At 36.9% G+C, this 20,489-nt stretch overlaps 2 protein-coding genes across 4 annotated transcripts in view; one reads left to right on the top strand and one right to left on the bottom strand.

Annotated features, from left to right (window-relative positions):
- The window catches only part of si:dkey-112e17.1 (uncharacterized), a 73,800-nt gene extending 64,821 nt beyond the window's left edge, over nucleotides 1-8,979 (bottom strand). For both annotated transcript variants that reach the window (XM_062051636.1, XM_062051637.1), the window contains exon 1: nucleotides 8,819-8,979. In XM_062051636.1, coding sequence (XP_061907620.1) covers nucleotides 8,819-8,899 — 81 coding nt within the window. In that variant the 5' untranslated portion in view covers nucleotides 8,900-8,979. The remainder of the gene's footprint in view (nucleotides 1-8,818) is intronic.
- Nucleotides 8,980-11,532: 2,553 nt separating this feature from the next.
- Nucleotides 11,533-20,489, top strand: part of golga3 (golgin A3) — a 35,833-nt gene continuing 26,876 nt past the window's right edge. The window contains exons 1-6 of one of the 2 annotated variants that reach the window (XM_062051619.1): nucleotides 11,533-11,618; nucleotides 14,604-14,861; nucleotides 16,555-16,710; nucleotides 17,228-17,340; nucleotides 19,006-19,715; nucleotides 19,819-19,927. In XM_062051619.1, the coding sequence (XP_061907603.1) occupies nucleotides 14,753-14,861; nucleotides 16,555-16,710; nucleotides 17,228-17,340; nucleotides 19,006-19,715; nucleotides 19,819-19,927 (1,197 nt within the window). In that variant the 5' untranslated portion in view covers nucleotides 11,533-11,618; nucleotides 14,604-14,752. Of the gene's footprint in view, nucleotides 11,619-14,603; nucleotides 14,862-16,554; nucleotides 16,834-17,227; nucleotides 17,341-19,005; nucleotides 19,716-19,818; nucleotides 19,928-20,489 lie in introns of both variants that reach the window. The other variant, XM_062051618.1, reaches the window with a different exon arrangement.

Genomic DNA, 20,489 nt, shown 5'->3' with positions numbered 1-20,489 from the left:
AATGATCGGTATCGGTTTCAAAAAGTAAAATGTATGACTTTTTAAAACGTCGCTGTGTACACGGACGTAGGGAGAAGTACAGAGCGCCAATAAACCTTAAAGGCACTGCCTTTGCATGCCGGCCCAATCACATAATATATACGGCTTTTCACACGCACAATTGAATGCAAGGCATACTTGGTCAACAGCCATACAGGTCACACTGAAGGTGGCCGTATAAACAAACTTTAACACTGTTACAAATATGCGCCACACTGTGAACCCACACCAAACAAGAATGACAAACACATTTCGGGAGAACATCCGCACCGTAACACAACATAAACACAACAGGACAAATACCCAGAACCCCTTGCAGCACCAGTGTTTCCCATAAACTGCCAAGATGCCTGTGGCGGTGGGGGCGTGGCTATGGGCGTGGTCACCGTGACATCATCGAGTAATTTGCATAATTTACTACAATGATATGATTTTCTCTAAAAAGGCTCAAATAATGTATACTTACTAATGAATAATAACAGTTTTGTTTTAAACGTCCATCCATCCATCCATTTTACAATATAATTACAACACTTTATGTACATATTTATATACAGATTTGAACAATAAGTTATTCACTGAAATATATTTATTAATTGTGGTTCTTACAAAAAATACATCTTATAAAAATATAAAAGCTAAAATGTCTCTTAAAGCTCTGCCCCTTTAATTAGTGCATACTAAATCATTTAACTTTAGCCTACTACTACAACCATATTATTTACCAGCAACATAAAGTGAAACAGAGGCAGAGGTGTCCTGCCACAGTCAGTAACAAATAAACAGAAAACAGTAGTGGTGGTAGATAGACACAAAGCTTCATCAAACATCTGATCCACTGAACAAAGAGCTCCAAAAATCTTGATCCTAGACTTCTCTTTTGTAAAGTAAATCTGAACAGCCGATATGGGCATCTACATCAACTATATGATTTGCCTGAGAAGCTGGACAGGACAAAAAATTCAAAAAAATTCAAAAAAATAATAATTTTCAACAAAAAAAATTCAATTTTTTTTTTTTTTTGTAGCGGCCTTAATTCTTTCGTGGTGGGCCGCGACAAATAAATTAATGTGTGGGAAACACTGAGCACTAACTCTTCCGGGACTCTACAATATACACCCCCCGCTATCCCCTACCCTAGATCCGGGGGCCACACGGAGAAAAATCTACTCCCAAGTGGGCCGGACTGGTATAATCACGGCACGATAACTTCAAAATAAAGACAACTTCAGATAGTTTTCTTTGTTTAAAAGTAGAACGAGCACATTCTGAAAATTTACAAATCATAATGTTGTTGGTTTTTTTTACACTTACATGTTGCAGTTAATAGTGTTCTATCTTTATTTGTCGTTATTTATACTTTCTGAATAAATTATGTGATAATGTTCAACTCATTGGTGTTCATTTTCAATCTATCAAGATAAGATAATAATATCAAAATCAAATTACAGGATGTTATTTTTGTAGTTTGCTCATTTTCCTCGACTGGTGCACTAACATCGTGTGGTTTATTTAATTTTTTACATATGTAGCATCATCTACAAAGATACAAATAATTGCTATGGTGACATCTAGTGGACACATTTAGAACAGCAGTTTCATTCATTTAAAAAAATGTGGCTCATTTTTTTCAACCTGTTCAGGTTTGACACCCCCGCTTTAGAGACTGATGATTTTAGCTTGTCCTGAAGAATTTGGAGGTAATCCTCCTTTTTCATTGTCCCATTTACCCTCTGTAAAGCACCAGTTCCATTGGCAGCAAAACAGGCCCAGAGCATGATACTACCACCACCATGCTTGATGGTAGGAATGGTGTTCCTGGAATTAAGGGACTCACCTTTTCTCCTCCAAACATATTGCTGGGTATTGTGGCCAAACTGCTTAATTTTTGTTTCATCTGACCACAAAACTTTCCTCCGGAAGGTCTTATCTTTGTCCATGTGATGTCAAATGAAACAAAAATTTAGCTGTTTGGCTACAATACCCAGCAATATGTTTGGCCTTTAATCCCAGGAACACCATGCCCACCGTTAAGCATGGTGGTGGTAGTATTATGCTCTGGGCCTGTTTTGCTGCCAACGGAACTGGTGATTTAAATGGGACAATGAAAAAGGAGGATTACCTCCAAATTCTTCAGGACAAGCTAAAATCATCAGCCCGGAGGTTGGGTCTTGGGCACAGTTGGGTGCTCCAACAGGACAATGACCCCAAACTAGGGGTGTAACGGTACGTGTATTTGTATTGAACTATTTCAGTACGGGGGTTCCGGTTCGGTTCGGAGGTGTACCGAACGAGTTTCCACACGGACATATTAAGTAACGTAACGCACGTTGTGTAAACAATGCACACCGAGGCACAACACACGGCATGCTAGCAGCTAACGGGCTACGATAGACTGACCATACGTCCTCTTTTCACCGGACATGTCCTCTTTTGCGGAGCTGTCAGGGCGGAGTTTCTTAAATGCCTCAAATGTCCGTCCGGCATTTTGAGTTAGGGTTGCGTGTATTTTCAATGTACGTCCAGGGTTAAGAAGGGGTTAAAAACAAAACAAATTGTGCGCGCACAACTGTCATTGCTCAAAACATAATATTGAATCAAAATCAATGTTATTATGAATTATTGACCTATCCAAGGCTCCCATTACTTCACATCAAATATTCCACTCAGAAAAATATTTTTGGAGGAAGATTTCGCAAATTTTGTAAATAAATAACCCAAAAATGTATATTTTGTTGTTTTCTTACTGTACCGAAAATGAACCGAACCGTGACCTCTAAACCGAGGTACGTACCGAACCGAAATTTTTGTGTACCGTTACACCCCTACCCCAAACACACGTCAAAAGTGGTAAAGGAATGGCTAAATCAGGCTAGAATGAAGGTGTTAGAATGGCCTTCCCAAAGTCCCGACTTAAACGTGTGGACAATGCTGAAGAAACAAGTCCATGTCAGAAAACCAACACATTTAGCTGAACTGCACCAATTTTGTCAAGAGGAGTGGTCAACAATTCCAGCAGAAGCTTGTGGGTGGCTACCAAAAGTGCCTTATTGCAGTGAAACTTGCCAAGGGACATATTTTCACATTTTCAGTAGATCCATAATAAATTCATAAAAGAAACCAAACTTCATGAATGTTTTTTCGTGACCAACAAGTATGTGCTCCAATCACTACATCACAAAAAAATAAGAGTTGTAGAAATGATTGGAAACAAGACAGCCATGACATGATGTTCTTTACAAGTGTATGTCAACCTTTGATCGCGACTGTAGGTAGTTCTTGTGTAAAAAGACCCCCGATTACAGTATAGGTTGTTCAAATTAAAGGGGCCCGATCTTACATTTCCAACTTTCCAGATGTATCCATGTTTCAGTTGTTGTTTAAAACTTGTGAACAGTCGGGCACGAGAAGTTGACGAAATTTCCAATGCCGACTTTTTTTTTTTACATCCATAGCATGATGATCTCTACAGAATCTCCTCTCGGGTCAACAAAAGCACCTTGAAGATTCCAGCGGGAACTCTAGTTCAACCCTTTTTCGATTACGCTTGCACCTCCTGGTACCCTAGCACCTCCAAAACCCTCAAATCTAGACTCCAAACATCCCAGCACAAGCTAGTCAGGTTACTTCTAGACCTCCACCCCAGATCACACCTCACTCCTACCCACTTCTCCAAAGTGGGCTGGCTCAGGGTGGAGGACAGAGTAAAACAACTTGCACTGAGCCTGGTCTATAAACCCCGTTTCCATATGAGTTGGGAAATTGTGTTAGATGTAAATATAAACGGAATACAATGATTTGCGAATCCTTTTCAACCCATATTCAGTTGAATGCACTACAAAGACAACATATTTGATGTTCAAACTCATAAACTTTATTTGTTTTTTGCAAATAATCATTAACTTACAATTTCATGGCTGCAACACGTGCCAAAGTAGTTGGGAAAAGGCATGTTCACCACTGTGTTACATGGCCTTTCCTTTTAACAACACTTGTTTGGGAGCTGAGGAGACACATTTTTTAAGCTTCTCAGGTGGAATTATTTATCATTCTTGCTTGATGTACATCTTAAGTTTTAAGGGTTTTACTATGAAGCCACACTGTTGTAACACGTGGCTTGGCATTGTCTTGCTGAAATAAGCAGGGGCGTCCATGGTAACGTTGCTTGGATGGCAACATATGTTGCTCCAAAAGCTGCATGTACCTTTCAGCATTAATGGCGCCTTCACAGATGTGTAAGTTACCCATGTCTTGGCCACTAATACACCCCCATACCATCACACATGCTGGCTTTTACACTTTGCGCCTAGAACAATCCGGGTGGTTCTTTTCCTCTTTGGTCCGGAGGACACGACGTCCAGTTTCCAAAAACAATTTGAAATGTGGACTCGTCAGACCACAGAACACTTTTCCACTTTGCGTCAGTCCATCTTAGATGAGCTCAGGCCCAGCGAAGCCGACGGCGTTTCTGGGTGTTGTTGATAAACGGTTTTCGCCTTGCATAGGAGAGTTTTAACTTGCACTTGCAGATGTAGCGACCAACTGTAGTTACTGACAGTGGTTTTCTGAAGTGTTCCTGAGCCCATGTGGTGATATCCTTTACACAATGATGTCACTTGTTGATGCAGTACAGCCTGAGGGATGGAAGGTCACGGGCTTAGCTGCTTACGTGCAGTGATTTCTCCAGATTTTCTGAACCCTTTGATGATATTACGGAGCGTAGATGGTGAAATCCCTAAATTCCTTGCAATAGCTGCTTGAGAAAGGTTTTTCTTAAACTGTTCAACAACTTGTTTACGCATTTGTTGACAAAGTGGTGACCCTCGCCCCGTCCTTGTTTGTGAATGACTGAGCATTTCATGGAAGCTACTTTTATACCCAATCATGGCACCCACCTGTTCCCAATTTGCCTGCTCACCTGTGGGATGTTCCAAATAAGTGTTTGATGAGCATTCCTCAACTGTATCAGTATTTATTGCCACCTTTCCCAACTTCTTTGTTACGTGTTGCTGCCATCAAATTCTAAAGTTAATGATTATTTGCAAAAAAAAAAAAATGTCTATCAGTTTGAACATCAAATATGTTGTCTTTGTAGCATATTCAACTGAATATGGGTTGAAAATTATTTGCAAATCATTGTATTCCGTTTATATTTACATCTAACACAATTTCCCGACTCATACGGAAACGGGGTTTGTATAAAATCCACTACCGAAGTACATGTCAAACTACTTCCATAACGTAAATGACCGCCATAACCACAACACCAGGGGGAGCTCCACTAACCACGTTAAACCCAGATTCCGATCTAACAAAGGTCTTAACTCATTCTCCTTCTATGCCACATCAATATGGAATGCACTCCCAACAGGTGTAAAAGAAAGTACATCTCTATCCTCCTTCAAAACCGCACTAAAACAACACCTCCATGCAACTACAACCCTTGACTAACACCCTCCCCCCACCACATCCCACCTCCCCGGATTGTAAATAACCAAATGTAAATAATCAAATGTATATACTTGTTCTTATGCTATCTGAACTCACTATGCTCACTGTACATATCCTACCAAGTCAGACCTACACTGTTTCAATGCCCATTTCTCTGATGATATTATTGTTGATGACTGAAGTGCTGATATCAACCAAACCTAACACCTCAACCCCCTCCCCATCCCACCTCCCGGATTGTAAATAATGTAAATAATTCAATGTATATACTCTGGTGATTAACTTGTGTGATGACTGTATTATGCTGATAGTATATATTTGTACAGGGCCGGCCCGTGGCATAGGCCGTATAGGCAAATGCTAAGGGCGCCGTCCATCAGGGGGCGCCACGCCAGTGCCACAAATGTTGGAGAAAAAAAAAGAAAAAAGAAAAAAAAGTTGGTACTATTATTTCTAAATACAAAAAATAATCCCACGTTAATTAAAATGCAAAGTAAAGCCTATTTAATAGAAATATTATTTGTTACAACATTACGCCCCCCCCTCCCTTCCCGTATCATGACTCTTTTTGGACGTCACCTCATCAAAAAAACAACACAAGATGTCAAAACGGCCAAAACTGTCAGGTGCCCAGGGAAGAAAAAATAGAAAAGAAGAGGAGGAGAAACGAGAAAAAGACAGAGGTAGCAGGTAGGTAACGTTAGCCTACATGAAATTATTTGTCTGTTACAGAATGTGATAGTAACCTTTAGCATTAAGCTAATGTTACATGATTTGGCAATTGCTAATCAATAAATAGCTAGTTCTGTTTTAACGTCGGGTTAATATTGTGGAGGGGGCTAAATTGTTATGGAAAATAATAATGTAACGTTAGGTAATTACAGTACTCCCACCTTACATTCCTCAGAGACATTTGTATTAGATCTTTTAAGCAGGTGTTTTTTGTTGACATTGTTATTGCTTTCTGGTTAGCTAATGTTTGCCCTGCAGGTAATAGTCACTTTTCCACCCCTTTATATATTAGGTATAGTTGTAAGCCTAGTTGTTAAAGTGCACATCATTAATGTTAATTAAGCAATATCACATGAGAGGGAATGCTGTTTTTTAATTTGAGCACTGCTGTGATTCGGTTAAAGATAATCATAACATAACATTCTCATATAATATGTTATACTGTTACTTTGCATTCTGCTATTCAGCATTTCACTGTAATGATGACAATAAATTGATTGTTAGATATTCATTTTTTATTTTTTGTATTCATTTATTTATTCATTTTTTTTTATCTTGTTAACTATTCCGATTGTTAATTTGCTTTCTTTAAGTAAAAAAAAAAGGTCAAAGACAAAGCTATTCGGTTTTTTGTGAGTATATACACTTCACTGCCGATGTGGGGGGGGCGCCACCTAAAATCTTGCCTAGGGCGCCAGATTGGTTAGGGCCGGGCCTGTATTTGTACCATGAATTGATTAACGTGGACCCCGACTTAAACAAGTTGAAAAACTTATTGGGGGGTTACCATTTAGTGGTCAATTGTACGGAATATGTACTGTACTGTGCAATCTACTAATAAAAGTTTCAATCAATCAATCAAAAACCAAAAACATCCCTAAATTTAAGACATTCTACAGAATTATTCATCGAAAACAACATGTTTGTGAAGGTGGTTATGTTGTGTTGCTACATTGATACAAGTCTACACAACCAATTATCAGGAGCAGTCCATATAAATCAGGGGTCACCAACGCGGTGCCCGCGGGCACCAGGTAGCCCGTAAGGACCAAATGAGTAGCCCGCTGGCCTGTTCTAAAAATAGCTCAAATAGCAGCACTTACCAGTGAGCTGCCTCTATTTTTTAAATTTCATTTATTTACTAGCAAGCTGGTCTCGCTTTGCCCGACATTTTTAATTCTAAGAGAGACAAAACTCAAATAGAATTTGAAAATCCAAGAAAATATTTTAAAGACTTGGTCTTCACTTGTTTAAATAAATTCTTTTTTTTTTTTACTTTGCTTCTTATAACTTTCAGAAAGACAATTTTAGAGAAAAAATACAACCTTAAAAATGATTTTAGGATTTTTAAACACATATACCTTTTTACCTTTTAAATTCCTTCCTCTTCTTTCCTGACAATTTAAATCAATGTTCAGGTAAATTTATTGTTTTTATTGTAAAGAATAATAAATACATTTTAATTTTATTATTCATTTTCGCTTCTGTTATTTCGACAAAGAATATTTGTGAAATATTTCTTCCAACTTATTATGATTAAAATTCAAAAAAATGATTCTGGCAAATCTAGAAAATCTGTAGAATCAAATTTAAATCTTATTTCAAAGTCTTTTGAATTTCTTTTAAAATTTTTGTTGTGGAAAATCTAGAAGAAATAATGTTTTGTCTTTGTTAGAAATATAGCTTGGTCCAATTTGTTATATATTCTAACAAAGTGCAGATTGGATTTTAACCTATTTAAAACATGTCATCAAAATTCTAAAATTAATCTTCATCAGGAAAAATTACTAATGATGTTCCATAAATTCTTTTTTAAATTGTTTCAAAAAGATTCGAATTAGCTAGTTTTTCTCTTCTTTTTTTCGGTTGAATTTTGAATTTTAAAGAGTCGAAATTGAAGATAAACTATGTTTCAAAATTAATTGTCATTTTTTTTTCGTGTTTTCTTTTCTTTTAAACCGTTCAATTAAGTGTAAATATCATTCATTATTAATAATAACATAGAGTTAAAGGTAAATTGAGCAAATTGGCTATTTCTGGCAATTTATTTAAGTGTGTATCAAACTGGTAGCCCTTCGCATTAATCAGCACCCAAGAAGTAGCTCTTGGTTTCAAAAAGGTTGGTGACCCCTGATATAAATAGTACAATGCATAACTTCATTGAAAAACAACTGCAATTCAACTTTATGACTAACATGCAAACTGTTGCTAACTGTAACCCCCAAACTAAGGGGTGTTCAGAAGCAGTGTTGTCTTGTGCTAAATTCGGCGTGCGTGTTATCTTATAAAAATAATTAATTGTGGAGAAATGTTGACTTTTAAGTTGTTGCCTTGTATTCCCCGACTGAGCAAGCATTCCCCAATTTTGGATTGACATAGTTGTGTAGTCTCGGATAAAACACACAAAACAGCAGATTAACTTCAGGCACAAACACGCCGAATTGTAACGTGTTAAATTCTGCGTCCTTCAAAACACTTTTAATCCTGAATATCGGGCTAGTTATTTTTTTGCCCAGGCGCAAATTAAAATTGTGGGGATTCACAGTGAAAGTCAACAAGCGAGAAAGTTGTGAAGAAACTTGTGGACTAAACTTACTTTCTGTGCTGCGCATCCCACCAGGAAGAGTAGATATGCTGTCATGAAAACATGCGCCCCAAATGAGGAAATATAAGTCATTTTCTTCTAATTGCGTGTCTTTTAAAATGCGACGCACGTCGAAAGCGTGTCCTTTTCCCACTCTCATTCACCTGAAGTGTCGGGAGCGCGCTTCCATCGTTCATGTTCCCGCCCACATTCATCATCACAAATTGTGGAGATAAATATTAGAATCAACTCTAGTTTTTTTATTAGTATTCTCGTAAATAACACAATATTGTCAGTATCGAAATATTAAATATTGAATAAATTGCTTGGATGTTGTTAATTCATGTCGTTGTCATTCTTAGCAGCACCGCCAGATGGCGCCCGTGTATGCAGAACCACACTGCAAAAACTGCAATCTAAGTAAGGTTAAATATCTCAAATAAGGGTGATAGTTGCTTATTTTCTGTCTGATAAGATAATTCTTCTCACTAAGCAGATTTTATGTTAGAGTGTTTTACTTGTTTTAAGGGTTTTGGTCTTAAATGATCTCAGTAAGATATTACAGCTTGTTGCTGAAATGTTATGACCTATATTGAGTAAAACATGCTTGAAACTAGAATATCAACTGTTGCAAAGCTGTGTCGTCAACACTCACAAGTATAAAACGACTTTTTTAAAGTAATAATTTCTTACTTCAAGCATGAAAACAAATTATAATGCAGAGTGCATATCATTTTGTCAAGATAATGGCACTAGCATTTACTTAATTTCAACATATTGAGCAAAAAGGTCTCTTTTTTTTCCTACCAAGAAAAGTGCACTTGTTATTAGTGAGAATATACTTATTTTAAGGTATTTCTGGGTTAATCTAGGTCAGCTAATTTTACTTGTTTTGGAAAGTATTGACAAGCCACATTTTCTTGTTCTATTGGCAGATACATTTTGCGTAGTTCAAATAAAATACCCCTCATTTTTGTATTTTTTTTCTTGTTTTTTTTTAACACTGACTTTTTGCAGTGCATTTTCACGCCCTGCTCGAAAGATGCGGGTTACATAGTCTGATGTTATTATTCATTATGGCAGGCATCTGTCGTTTCATCCTGGACAATATTCATGAGAAATGTGTGCTTTGTTTTAAAGATGTGCTATTTGGATTTATACTGTATGAAGAACAATTTTTAAAATGAATTTTACCTTTTGCAACCTCATTATACTATTGGCTAAGTTGTATATTCATAAATGTAAGTGTGCCTTTAAAAAACAATTAGAACTCTACTTTAAAACGCTTTCTACCACTAACAACCAAAAAGCTGTGAAAACTATGATGCTGTACTCCAAATTTGGATTATTTACTGAAGTTGTGTGAGCCTATGGCTTTATATTTTGTTACACGCCACGTTAGGCTTCCTGGGGTCCTTTTCTAAAGTTAAAAGTGAAAATAATAATACACAGACCCAGTTACAAAACATACACAAATCCAGTTACAAATAAAAGAAAGCAAAAAGGAAAAGAAAATTCTCAAAATAATAAAATAAAATAACAGTACACAGATCCAGTTACAAATAAAAGAAAGGAAAAGGGAAAAGAAAAAGAAAATTCTCAAAATAATAAAATAAAATAACAGTACACAGATACAGTTACAAAACATACACAAATCCAGTTACAAATAAAAGAAAGGAAAAGGGAAAAGAAAAAGGAAATTCTCAAAATAATAAAATAAAATAACAGTACACAGATACAGTTACAGAACATACGCAGATCCAGTTACAATAAAAAAAAGGAAAAAGGGAAAATAAGAAAATTCTCAAAATAATAAAATAAAATAACAGTACACAGATACAGTTACAGAACATACGCAGATCCAGTTACAAATAAAAGAAAGCAAAAAGGAAAAGAAAATTCTCAAAATAATAAAATAAAATAACAGTACACAGATCCAGTTACAAATAAAAGAAAGGAAAAAGGGAAAAGAAAAAGAACATTTTCAAAATAATAAAATAAAATAACAGTACACAGATACAGTTACAGAACATACGCAGATCCAGTTACAAATAAAAGAAAGCAAAAAGGAAAAGAAAATTCTCAAAATAATAAAATAAAATAACAGTACACAGATCCAGTTACAAATAAAAGAAAGGAAAAAGGGAAAAGAAAAAGAAAATTTTCAAAATAATAAAATAAAATAACAGTACACAGATACAGTTACAGAACATACGCAGATCCAGTTACAATAAAAGAAAGGAAAAAGGGAAAGAGAAAAAAAAAAGTTCTCAAACTGATAACATGAAAGATTAACTCTTAAGTCTAAAAAGTGACTTTACATGTTTCTTAAATGCTTTTTTGCTGGGAATAGGCTGCAGCACCCCCCGCAAACCCAAAAGGGACAAGCGGTAGGAAATGGATGGATGGATAGTCCTAATATTCAAATGAAGAGTATTCCATAATGAAATGCCTCTGTAATATGATGTATTTTAGTTACTTTATTGAGTTTACAACCCCTGTTTTTGTCCTGTTTCTGTACTTTGTTTTAATGATTATTATTTATTTGCTTGTGTGTAAAATAAAAAAATAACAAAAAGTTTGATGTTATTGTTTTCTATTACATAATATCATTTTTTAATTATTTGGTAATATTAATACACTTCATAAACAAGTCAATCACTTTAAAAACGTACATACATTATTATTATATATTTATTTTTTAAAAACGCTCAATGTGTCGGTACTTCTGTTTGCGGTCACAGTTTCCAGTCGGACTCTTTAAGGGACGGCACGCAAACAGCCACGTAGTAAAAGGCTAGGAGCAGCTTTGGTGAGTCTTTTGGAATATTTGTACGCCTTTTTGCAACTTGTCATTCTACAATTAGCACATGTATATTTAAATGGTGTTAAGAGAAATAGTTATATTGTCTGCTTGCTGCGGTGATGTAAAACATTTTGTCAAAACACGGCATTTGATTATATTAGCTACATTGTTAGCCACTTTAGCGTTAGCTGCACATATCCTGCTTTGTAAACAAACTACTTTATTTAGTTGGCACCACGACTTAAATACATATTTTAATAATAGATGACTATATTAGCTATATATATGTATATATATATAGCTATATATAATAATAGATGACTATATTAGCTACATTGTTAGCCACTTTAACGTTAGCTGCACATATCCTGCTTCGTAAACAAACTACTTTATTTAGTTGGCACCACGACTTAAATACATATTTTAATAATAGATGACAATTTAGCAAATACTGTTTCTAATGGCAATTTCGCTACATCTGCGTACATGCACCTATATGTGTGTTTGCCGGTGTGTAGTGCATAGCTTCGGTGTTTATAGGCTTATTAGCATGTCTCTATGGTGAAAACAGCCACTCTAAGTCAGTGTTTTTCTACCTTTTTTTTGAGCCAAGGCACATTTTTTGCGGTGAAAAAACCAGGAAGCACATCACCAGCAGAAATGATTAAAAAACGAAACTCAGTTGACAGTAAAAAGTCGTTGTCGCAATTGTTGGATATGACTTTAAAGCAGGGGTCACCAACCTTTTTGTAACCAAGAGCCACTTCTTGGGTACTGATTAATGCGAAGGGCTACCAGTTTGATACACACTTAAATAAATTGCCAGAAATAGCCAATTTGCTCAATTTACCTTTAACTCTATGTTATTATTAATAATTAATGATATTTACACTTAATTGAACGGTTTAAAAGAGGAGAAAACACGAAAAAAAATGACAATTAAATTTTGAAACATCGTTTATCTTCAATTTCAACTCTTTAAAATTCAAAATTCAACCGAAAAAAAGAAGGGAAAAACTAGCTAATTCAAATGTTTTTGAAAAAATTAAATTTATGGAACATCATTAGTAATTTTTCCTGATTAAGATTAATTTTAGAATTTTGATGACAAGTTTTAAATAGGTTAAAATCCAATCTGCACTTTGTTAGAATATATAACAAATTGGACCAAGCTATATTTCTAACAAAGACAAATCATTATTTCTTCTAGATTTTCCAGAACAAAAATTTTAAAAGAAATTCAAAAGACTTTGAAATAAGATTTAAATTTGATTGTACAGATTTTCTAGATTTGCCAGAATAATTTTTTTGAATTTTAATCATAATAAGTTTGAAGAAATATTCCACAAATATTCTTCGTCGAAAATACAGAAGCTAAAATGAAGAATTCAATTAAAATTGATTTATTATTCTTTACAATAAAAAAATAAATTTACTTGAACATTGATTTAAATTGTCAGGAAAGAAGAGGAAGGAATTCAAAAGGTAAAAAGGTATATGTGTTTAAAAATCCTCAAATCATTTTTAAGGTTGTATTTTTTCTCTAAAATTGTCTTTCTGAAAGTTATAAGAAGCCAAGTAAAAAAATTAATGAAATTATTCAAACAAGTGAAGACCAAGTCTTTAAAATATATATTGTAGTGTCCCGGAAGAGTTAGTGCTGCAAGGGGTTCTGGGTATTTGTTCTGTTGTGTTTATGTTGTGTTACGGTTTTGGATGTTACCCCGAAATGTGTTTGTCATTCTTGTTTGGTGTGGGTTCACAGTGTGGCGCATATTTGTAACAGTGTTAAAGTTGTTTATACGGCTACCCTCAGTGTGACCTGTATGGTTGTTGACCAAGTATGCCTTGCATTCACTTGTGTGTGTGAAAAGCCGTAGATATTATGTGATTTGGCCGGCACCCAAAGGCAGTGCCTTTAAGGTCTATTGGCGCTCTGTACTTCTCCCTACGTCCGTGTACAACTCCGTACAGCGGCGTTTTAAAAAGTCATACATTTTACTTTTTGAAACCGATATTACATTTTAAAGCATTTATCGGCCGATAATATCGGCAGTCCGATATTATCGGACATCTCTAATTGTCATGTCATGTTCGGATGTACATTGTGGACGCCGTCTTTGCTCCACAGTAAGTCTTTGCTGTCGTCCAGCATTCTGTTTTTGTTTACTTTGTAGCCATCAGTTTTCTGCATAGCCTTCCCTAAGCTTCAATGCATTTTCTTAGGGGCACTCACCTTTTGTTTATTTTTGGTTTAAGCATTAGCTACCTTTTTACCTGCACGCTACCTCCCGCTGTTTCCAACATCTACAAAGCAATTAGCTACCGGCTGCCACCTACTGATATGGAAGAGTATTACACGGTTACTCTGCCGAGCTCTAGACAGCACCGACACTCAACAACAACACATAATTTGCAGACTATAATTACTGGTTTGCAAAACATATTTTTAACCCAAATAGGTGAAATTAGATAATCTCCCACGGCACACCAGACTGTATCGGTGTGCCGTGGCACAGTGGTTGAAAAACACTGCTCTAAGTAATCCTAGAAGGAGTTCGACAAAATCAACTTTTTGTCTTTAAAGGTTATTTTCATTCATTGTTTAGTTTCTTAGAACAAGCTTTCTGATTTCAGTATTACACATCTTCACATTTTATTAATAAAAAAGTAAGCCGGTACACACTAAACACAAACTACTGCTGTAATGGAAGAAGAGGTCGGATTAAATATAGAAATATGCTTCTTTTTATTCCTTGTACATATTGATTTGTGTAACTGTACACATTTTATGTTCTTTAACATATATATAAACTAAACTAAACTGACACCATAACTGATAAATCTGATTATTAGCCCTTGACTCGCTTATGTTTGGATTGCTTTGATTGCATTGTTGTTGTTTTTTAAACATTATTTCAACTTTTTAAGAGCTGCTGCTTTGTTTGTGCCATCTACACATTTGTCGAGCTCGCTGTTTTGTTTTTACAGGGCCGTTTGCCAGTTCCTGCAATTGGGAAAGCAGTCCCCATGCTGCCATGCATTGTGTTTCAAGAACACCTTTCCAATGAGGATCCAGCAGTATCGTCTTAGTTGGTTGCAGTACAGAAATGGACGTTAGGAATTGATACACCGTTTAAATGGAGGTGAAGGTCGATCAATCCACAGAGGCTGTAGTCTGCACGCTGGAGAGTGAAAAGCAACAAGGGCTTGACGGCAATCAAAATGCAAACAAGGGGATTCACAATGGTGAGTAGGCGTGGGAATATTTAACCACCTCAGGATTCGATTACGATTAAAGATTCAGGAGCTACAATTCGATTAATAATCAATTATTGATGCCTCTTTCATTTATGTATATTGATGCAGTTTTACATTTCTTTTTGTTTCACTGAATGAGCGTTTATCACTTGTAACTTTTACATACAGTGCATTTGTAAAAAGGGTCTCCCATCAGATGTATTGAATTAAATTAAAAAATTGTAACATAAGTGCCCTATAATAAAGGAGCTGGTTGTATAGGATAGGATAGGACTTTATTGTCATTGCACAAGTACAACAAAACTATGTTTTCAGCACAAACCTGTTCAAGATTAGACAAACAAACAGTGTTACAGAACAGGAATGCTGATGGGTCGGCAAAGGCGCCCCGTAAAAGATAAGAAAAAGGTAAAACGCTGGGGAAGAAGATGAGTAAAAAAAATACAATCTAGACTGGGCTCCTAAGGGGGCCTAGTCTGGAGTGGGGAAAAACCTCCATGCAATGCACACATAAACACGTTACATTTAATCACGACAACTCGCAACAGAGGGGCGGGAAGTTGGGGCCCTGGAGGTCGACTGCTGCTATGAAGCGCTGCCAGCCGTCCATCACCCCGATTGGAAACAAGCTGTGGTGAAGGCGTGCGGTGGGTGAGGGGGTGTGTGTGTGTATGTGCCCGTTGTCTTGGGTGTGATGATGTAATGTTCATAGACTGGGGCCGTTCTGCATGCAAGCAAAAGTTCGACTCCAGGTGTCGTTGAGGAGGGAGGGAGGTCAAAAGCGTCCATCATTATTGAGGTGTCCTCGGGGGTGTTTTCAGAACAGCCTGCTCCTGTTGTTGCAGCGTCAAGGCCATTCGAGGGAGTCAAATCGTAGATTAGAATGTTTGTTTTCCGCGAGCAGACAATACAATGTCTGTTGTATCTCTCGGTGAGGTGTCCAGCTTCAGTCATCCAAATATTAGAGCTGTCTGCATTACACTAAATACATCGATTATTGATTATTGACGTTTACTAATCGATTTTGTAATCGTCCATGTCCAAATTGCGATGTATCTAAACATTGATTATTTCCCCACCTGTAATCTCCCATCTCTAATGGTCAGTGCAGATTCTTTCCCGATTTAATATTGTTTTTATTGTCTTCTTATGAAAGCACCTCCCCACAACCAATCTAAAATCCCTAATATTTTTTTTTAGCATGAAAAACACCAATGAAACAAAAGCATGCATATTTTGAAACGTGAATAGCTCCCTCATGCATTTTCAGTAATGCCACAATTTAATTTACCTTTCTAAACACGGACTCTTCAAATATGATGGCCATACGTACATAATAAAAAAATGAAAAATAGGCTTGAATTAATTCAGATTACAATGGCCTGTCTTCTTTGCGGAATATGCGTGTATACTGTACAGAACATCTTTTTATTGACGTCTTGTGTCATTCCTTTACACTTGTTTCTTAATTATACAGTTGATTTTAGTCACATGATGGCGATATGAAAGTAGCAGTGCAGCATGGTTTTACGCTTCTTGATCCGGAGGTGAAATGCTGCGTTCGACTCAAGTGTTGTCAAAGTTGCTCAGCTAGTTTGCCAACACACATCACGCTCATTTTGCATTCTCCTTTGCAATACCGACTGTGACTCACTCATCCCTTGGGACTTGTCCGTTGCAGGTCCCGTCAGCTCTGATGTGAGGCCAAATGGAGATGAACTGTCAGTGGGCATCGGGGCTACCAAGGGCTCCCATGTTAATGGGTCGGTGCCTCCGACAGCACTTCCGCAGCGCACAGGCTCCCCAGTCGACTCCCAAGCGCAAGAGGCCACCGCAGGTGTGACTGCTTATCCAGCCATGGTGCTTGAACCTGAGCAGGCTGCTGCTGAGGTCACAGGTCACACGAGTGATGCATTGCAGTCACTCAGACTCAGTATGCCTTTGCAGGAGACTGAATTGTGTAAGCATAAACTTGTTGCATGAGTGCCCCCATTGTGACACCCCCTTTTTTAACCCTATTTTGCTGGAAATTGTTATTCAAAACTAACACATGACTTACATGTACTATGTTTTGTGCTCTGGGTACCTGGAGTGCAGGAAAATGACTTTTGTGCAGTCTCCCTAGGAATTTCATGGCTTGATTTGTAACATTGTTTCAGTTTATCACTATGCTCTGGAACTTATGATTTGAAATTTTGTGGTTTCAAGCTTTCAACACCAGTAATGCAATCTGAAGCGTTGCATTAGGAAGTGACAATATCCATATCATATTGCTGCACTGATTCATACGCATTCTATTTCAGACAGCTTCAGTTGTTAATGTGCCCTTTTGAATAATGTCCTTTGCTCTGTAGCCAATCAGAAGCCTTCGTTGGAGATGGAAAATGAGGAGAGGATTCGTCTGGAGGCTCGCAGACGCCTGGAAGAGCAACTTAAACAGTACAGAGTACAAAGACACAAGGAGAGAGTGAGTTCAAGGACATCAAGTAATGAATTTAAATGCATCATGCCAACCTCTTAAAAGTCACTTTGTTTTGTTTATCACAGTCATTTTTTACATCCATTTGTTGTACCGTCCTATGATTTTAAAAATAAGTAATGAACACATGCAAAATAGATGATACAAACTGGTGATTTGCTTACTGTTTATTTTAAGTTGAGACTTGTGGTTACTATCGTGGTCAATCATACTGTTATTCTACTACATCAGGCTTGAACATGATATATCACTGACTAAGCATGCTTTTTTAGTTCTTCTGTTAATTTACACATCTTCCAACGTATATGCATTTTTTTGCACTCTATATTACGCTTCACTGCTCTCCAATTACACATTTTATTGTGTTTTGACAACAGTCTTTGAAGCCTAGACTGTGTTCTTGCGTCGAGACACCAGTGTAAACCGTGCTGGCTCGCTCCTCCCCCAGCAAACTCTTATTTTTTGTGCCTATACAACTCTTTCAGAGGGCATAAATGCCACTTTTGCAAATGCCCTCACCTGATTTTGGATCAACATTTGCAATAACAGTGACTGTTGTAACACATTGAAACGTTCCAGAGCAATATCATTCTCCTTTCTTTAATTCCCATTGTCCATTAGGGACATAGGAAGCCAACATACTAAATTGTCGACAGGAGTTGTTTGCTCAATGAGTTGACGTCATGTCATGCGCTGAACTCCTAGTTTTTTATTGGTTGGCACATAGTAGTTTAGTTTAGTCTTTATTTGAAGGGACAATGCATAGAAACATTAAGATCAAAGACAGATATTTCCTGTACCAGATTATAGTTTAATAGCTAATTTCCATCTGCAGTCCCTGGCTACCTAAATTAAAGGGATACACAAATCATGCAATAAAATGATGATGCTAAAATCATACTATAGCATGTAGTCAAATTAAGAAAAGTCATAAAATGCCCTTTCATTAACACATACTTAATATACAATACAACCACACCTCATTTACATCATCACACAAAGACAATACATGCTCTTGTTCACATCTGTCATCATTTGTAAAAACAACCATGATTTTAACACACAAACTTCACAATTTACAACAAAAATGCTCTCATGGATAAATATAATACACATTAAGTTGATGTGTCAAACATAGTGGCCACCTTAGTGACCGTGTGAGCAGCTTTGAGTAAGTAAAATGATCAACATTTGTAAATTTGTCTTAAAAAATGCAAAAATGGAAGTGGGTACTTGTAATATTTCTTTAAGGTTGGCAGGTCTGTATGCAGCGGTTTTCATTAGAAAATAAGAAAACACTTGGAAACCACAAGTCTCTGTAGGTGAAGGTAGGGCCACTAGCATACACAAGTTTAGCCTTGTAATGTAAACGTAAGGTAATCTAGTAGAAATGATCTCGATCACTCTCACAATCTAATCACTTATTCTTTATCCCATTTCTGACTTTTCCTGATAGTTTCATCAAAATCCGCCCTTGACTTTTTAAGTTATGTTGCTAACTAACTAACCGAAAGACAAACAAACCCTGGCGATAATATACTGGAATTTGTGCACTGATTGGCCAGTGTGAGTGCAACATGGCAATATATTTCAGGCTCGGCAACTTGATTCCAACTTACTTAATGCTCGAATAACCAATTATTTTTGTTTTAGTCTCATCGCAGCACTCCAAGAAGCAGACAATTCAGTACTCTGGATCCAGAGCTCATGCTGCATCCTGAAGGTCTTCCCAGGGCTAATACAGTCGCTATGACCAAGGAGTATTCTTTTCTGAGGACCAGTGTCCCTCGTGGTCCCAAACTGGGGAGTTTGGGAATTCCTATCTCCAAGGAGAAGAAATCCAGAGCCTCCCGCACAAACAAGATCCACTCCTTGGCTGACTACAAGTCTTCAGAGAATGACGTCGAGGGCGGAGGTGGAGTAAATACTGCAGACAACAGCGTGAGCTCCGTCCAGTCCACTATCAACTCTGTATCCACCCTTTCTGAGGTCAATGTAATGTCAGAAACCAGCACATTGGAGGTAAAAGGACAGGCCAGTGTTTCTCTCCAGGCCGAGGACAATGTGTCTGAGATTGATGGAAGTGAATTAGGAGCGAGGCCAGGGAATGATGGCAATGACAGCGACAGTTCGTCCTACAGCAGTGTGTCTACTAGGGGAACCTATGCAACACTCTCTGCTGCTATGGACAGACATCAGGGGCCCTACACCGTGGAGGGACGGGAGATTGCACCAGAGGCCATGGGTCAATTTCCCTCCCTGCAAGAAGTATTGCAGGCAGCTAGTGATGAGCAGCACCTTCTGGAGTTGGAACAAGAAGGTTCTGCAGAACAACGCAGCCGCAGAGACAGCTTTTCCAGCAGGTATTTATTGACGTGAGACAGTAATGAGACACTCAATTAGTGCTTTGTTTATTTATTTAATCAAAAACTGTGAATATTTTAACATTTTGTTTACATTATTCAGTGTGTCTTTGGAGAGTTCTGTGATGGGGCATGATGAAATGCTTCAGGTGTTAAAAGAAAAAATGAGACTGGAGGGTCAACTGGAATATTTGTCATCTGAAGCTAACCAGGTTAGTATAAGGCCTTTTTCAGTTTCCTAAATTACTGTACATGTTTTCAAATGGTTGAATATGAGCTTAACTGTATACTGAGAATATTGTCAATAGGGATTATAGACAAATACACTCAATACTAGGAGTGTAACGGTACACAAAAATTTTGGTTCGTTACGTACCTCTGTTTAGAGGTCACGGTTTGGTTCATTTTCGGTACAGTAAGAAAACAACAAAATATAAATTTTTTGGTTATTTATTTACCAAATATGTAAACAATGGCTTTATCCTTTTAACATTGAGAACACTATAATAATTCTGCTCACATTAAACTACCTCAAGTTGTTGTTCAGATTAAATACAATGACAAAACTTTTCTTGTACATATAAAAAGTGCAACATTAAAATTCAAGTCAACTCATCATGCTTAATTTATTACAGCATTTGGTAAGCATGTAGTTGATTTTTATTATGTAAATGTTATATTTTTATCAACATGTGATAGCAGGGACCCTGCCATTCAAAACTAGGCTGCTACATTACAAATGATTAATGTAACTATAGCTGAAACAATAGCAAT

This window comes from Entelurus aequoreus, linkage group LG06 (genome assembly GCF_033978785.1).
Source record: "Entelurus aequoreus isolate RoL-2023_Sb linkage group LG06, RoL_Eaeq_v1.1, whole genome shotgun sequence".
NCBI classification, from domain to species: domain Eukaryota; kingdom Metazoa; phylum Chordata; class Actinopteri; order Syngnathiformes; family Syngnathidae; genus Entelurus; species Entelurus aequoreus.
The sequence above is the reverse complement of the archived record's forward strand: the minus strand, read 5'-3'. Positions and strand labels throughout refer to the sequence as shown.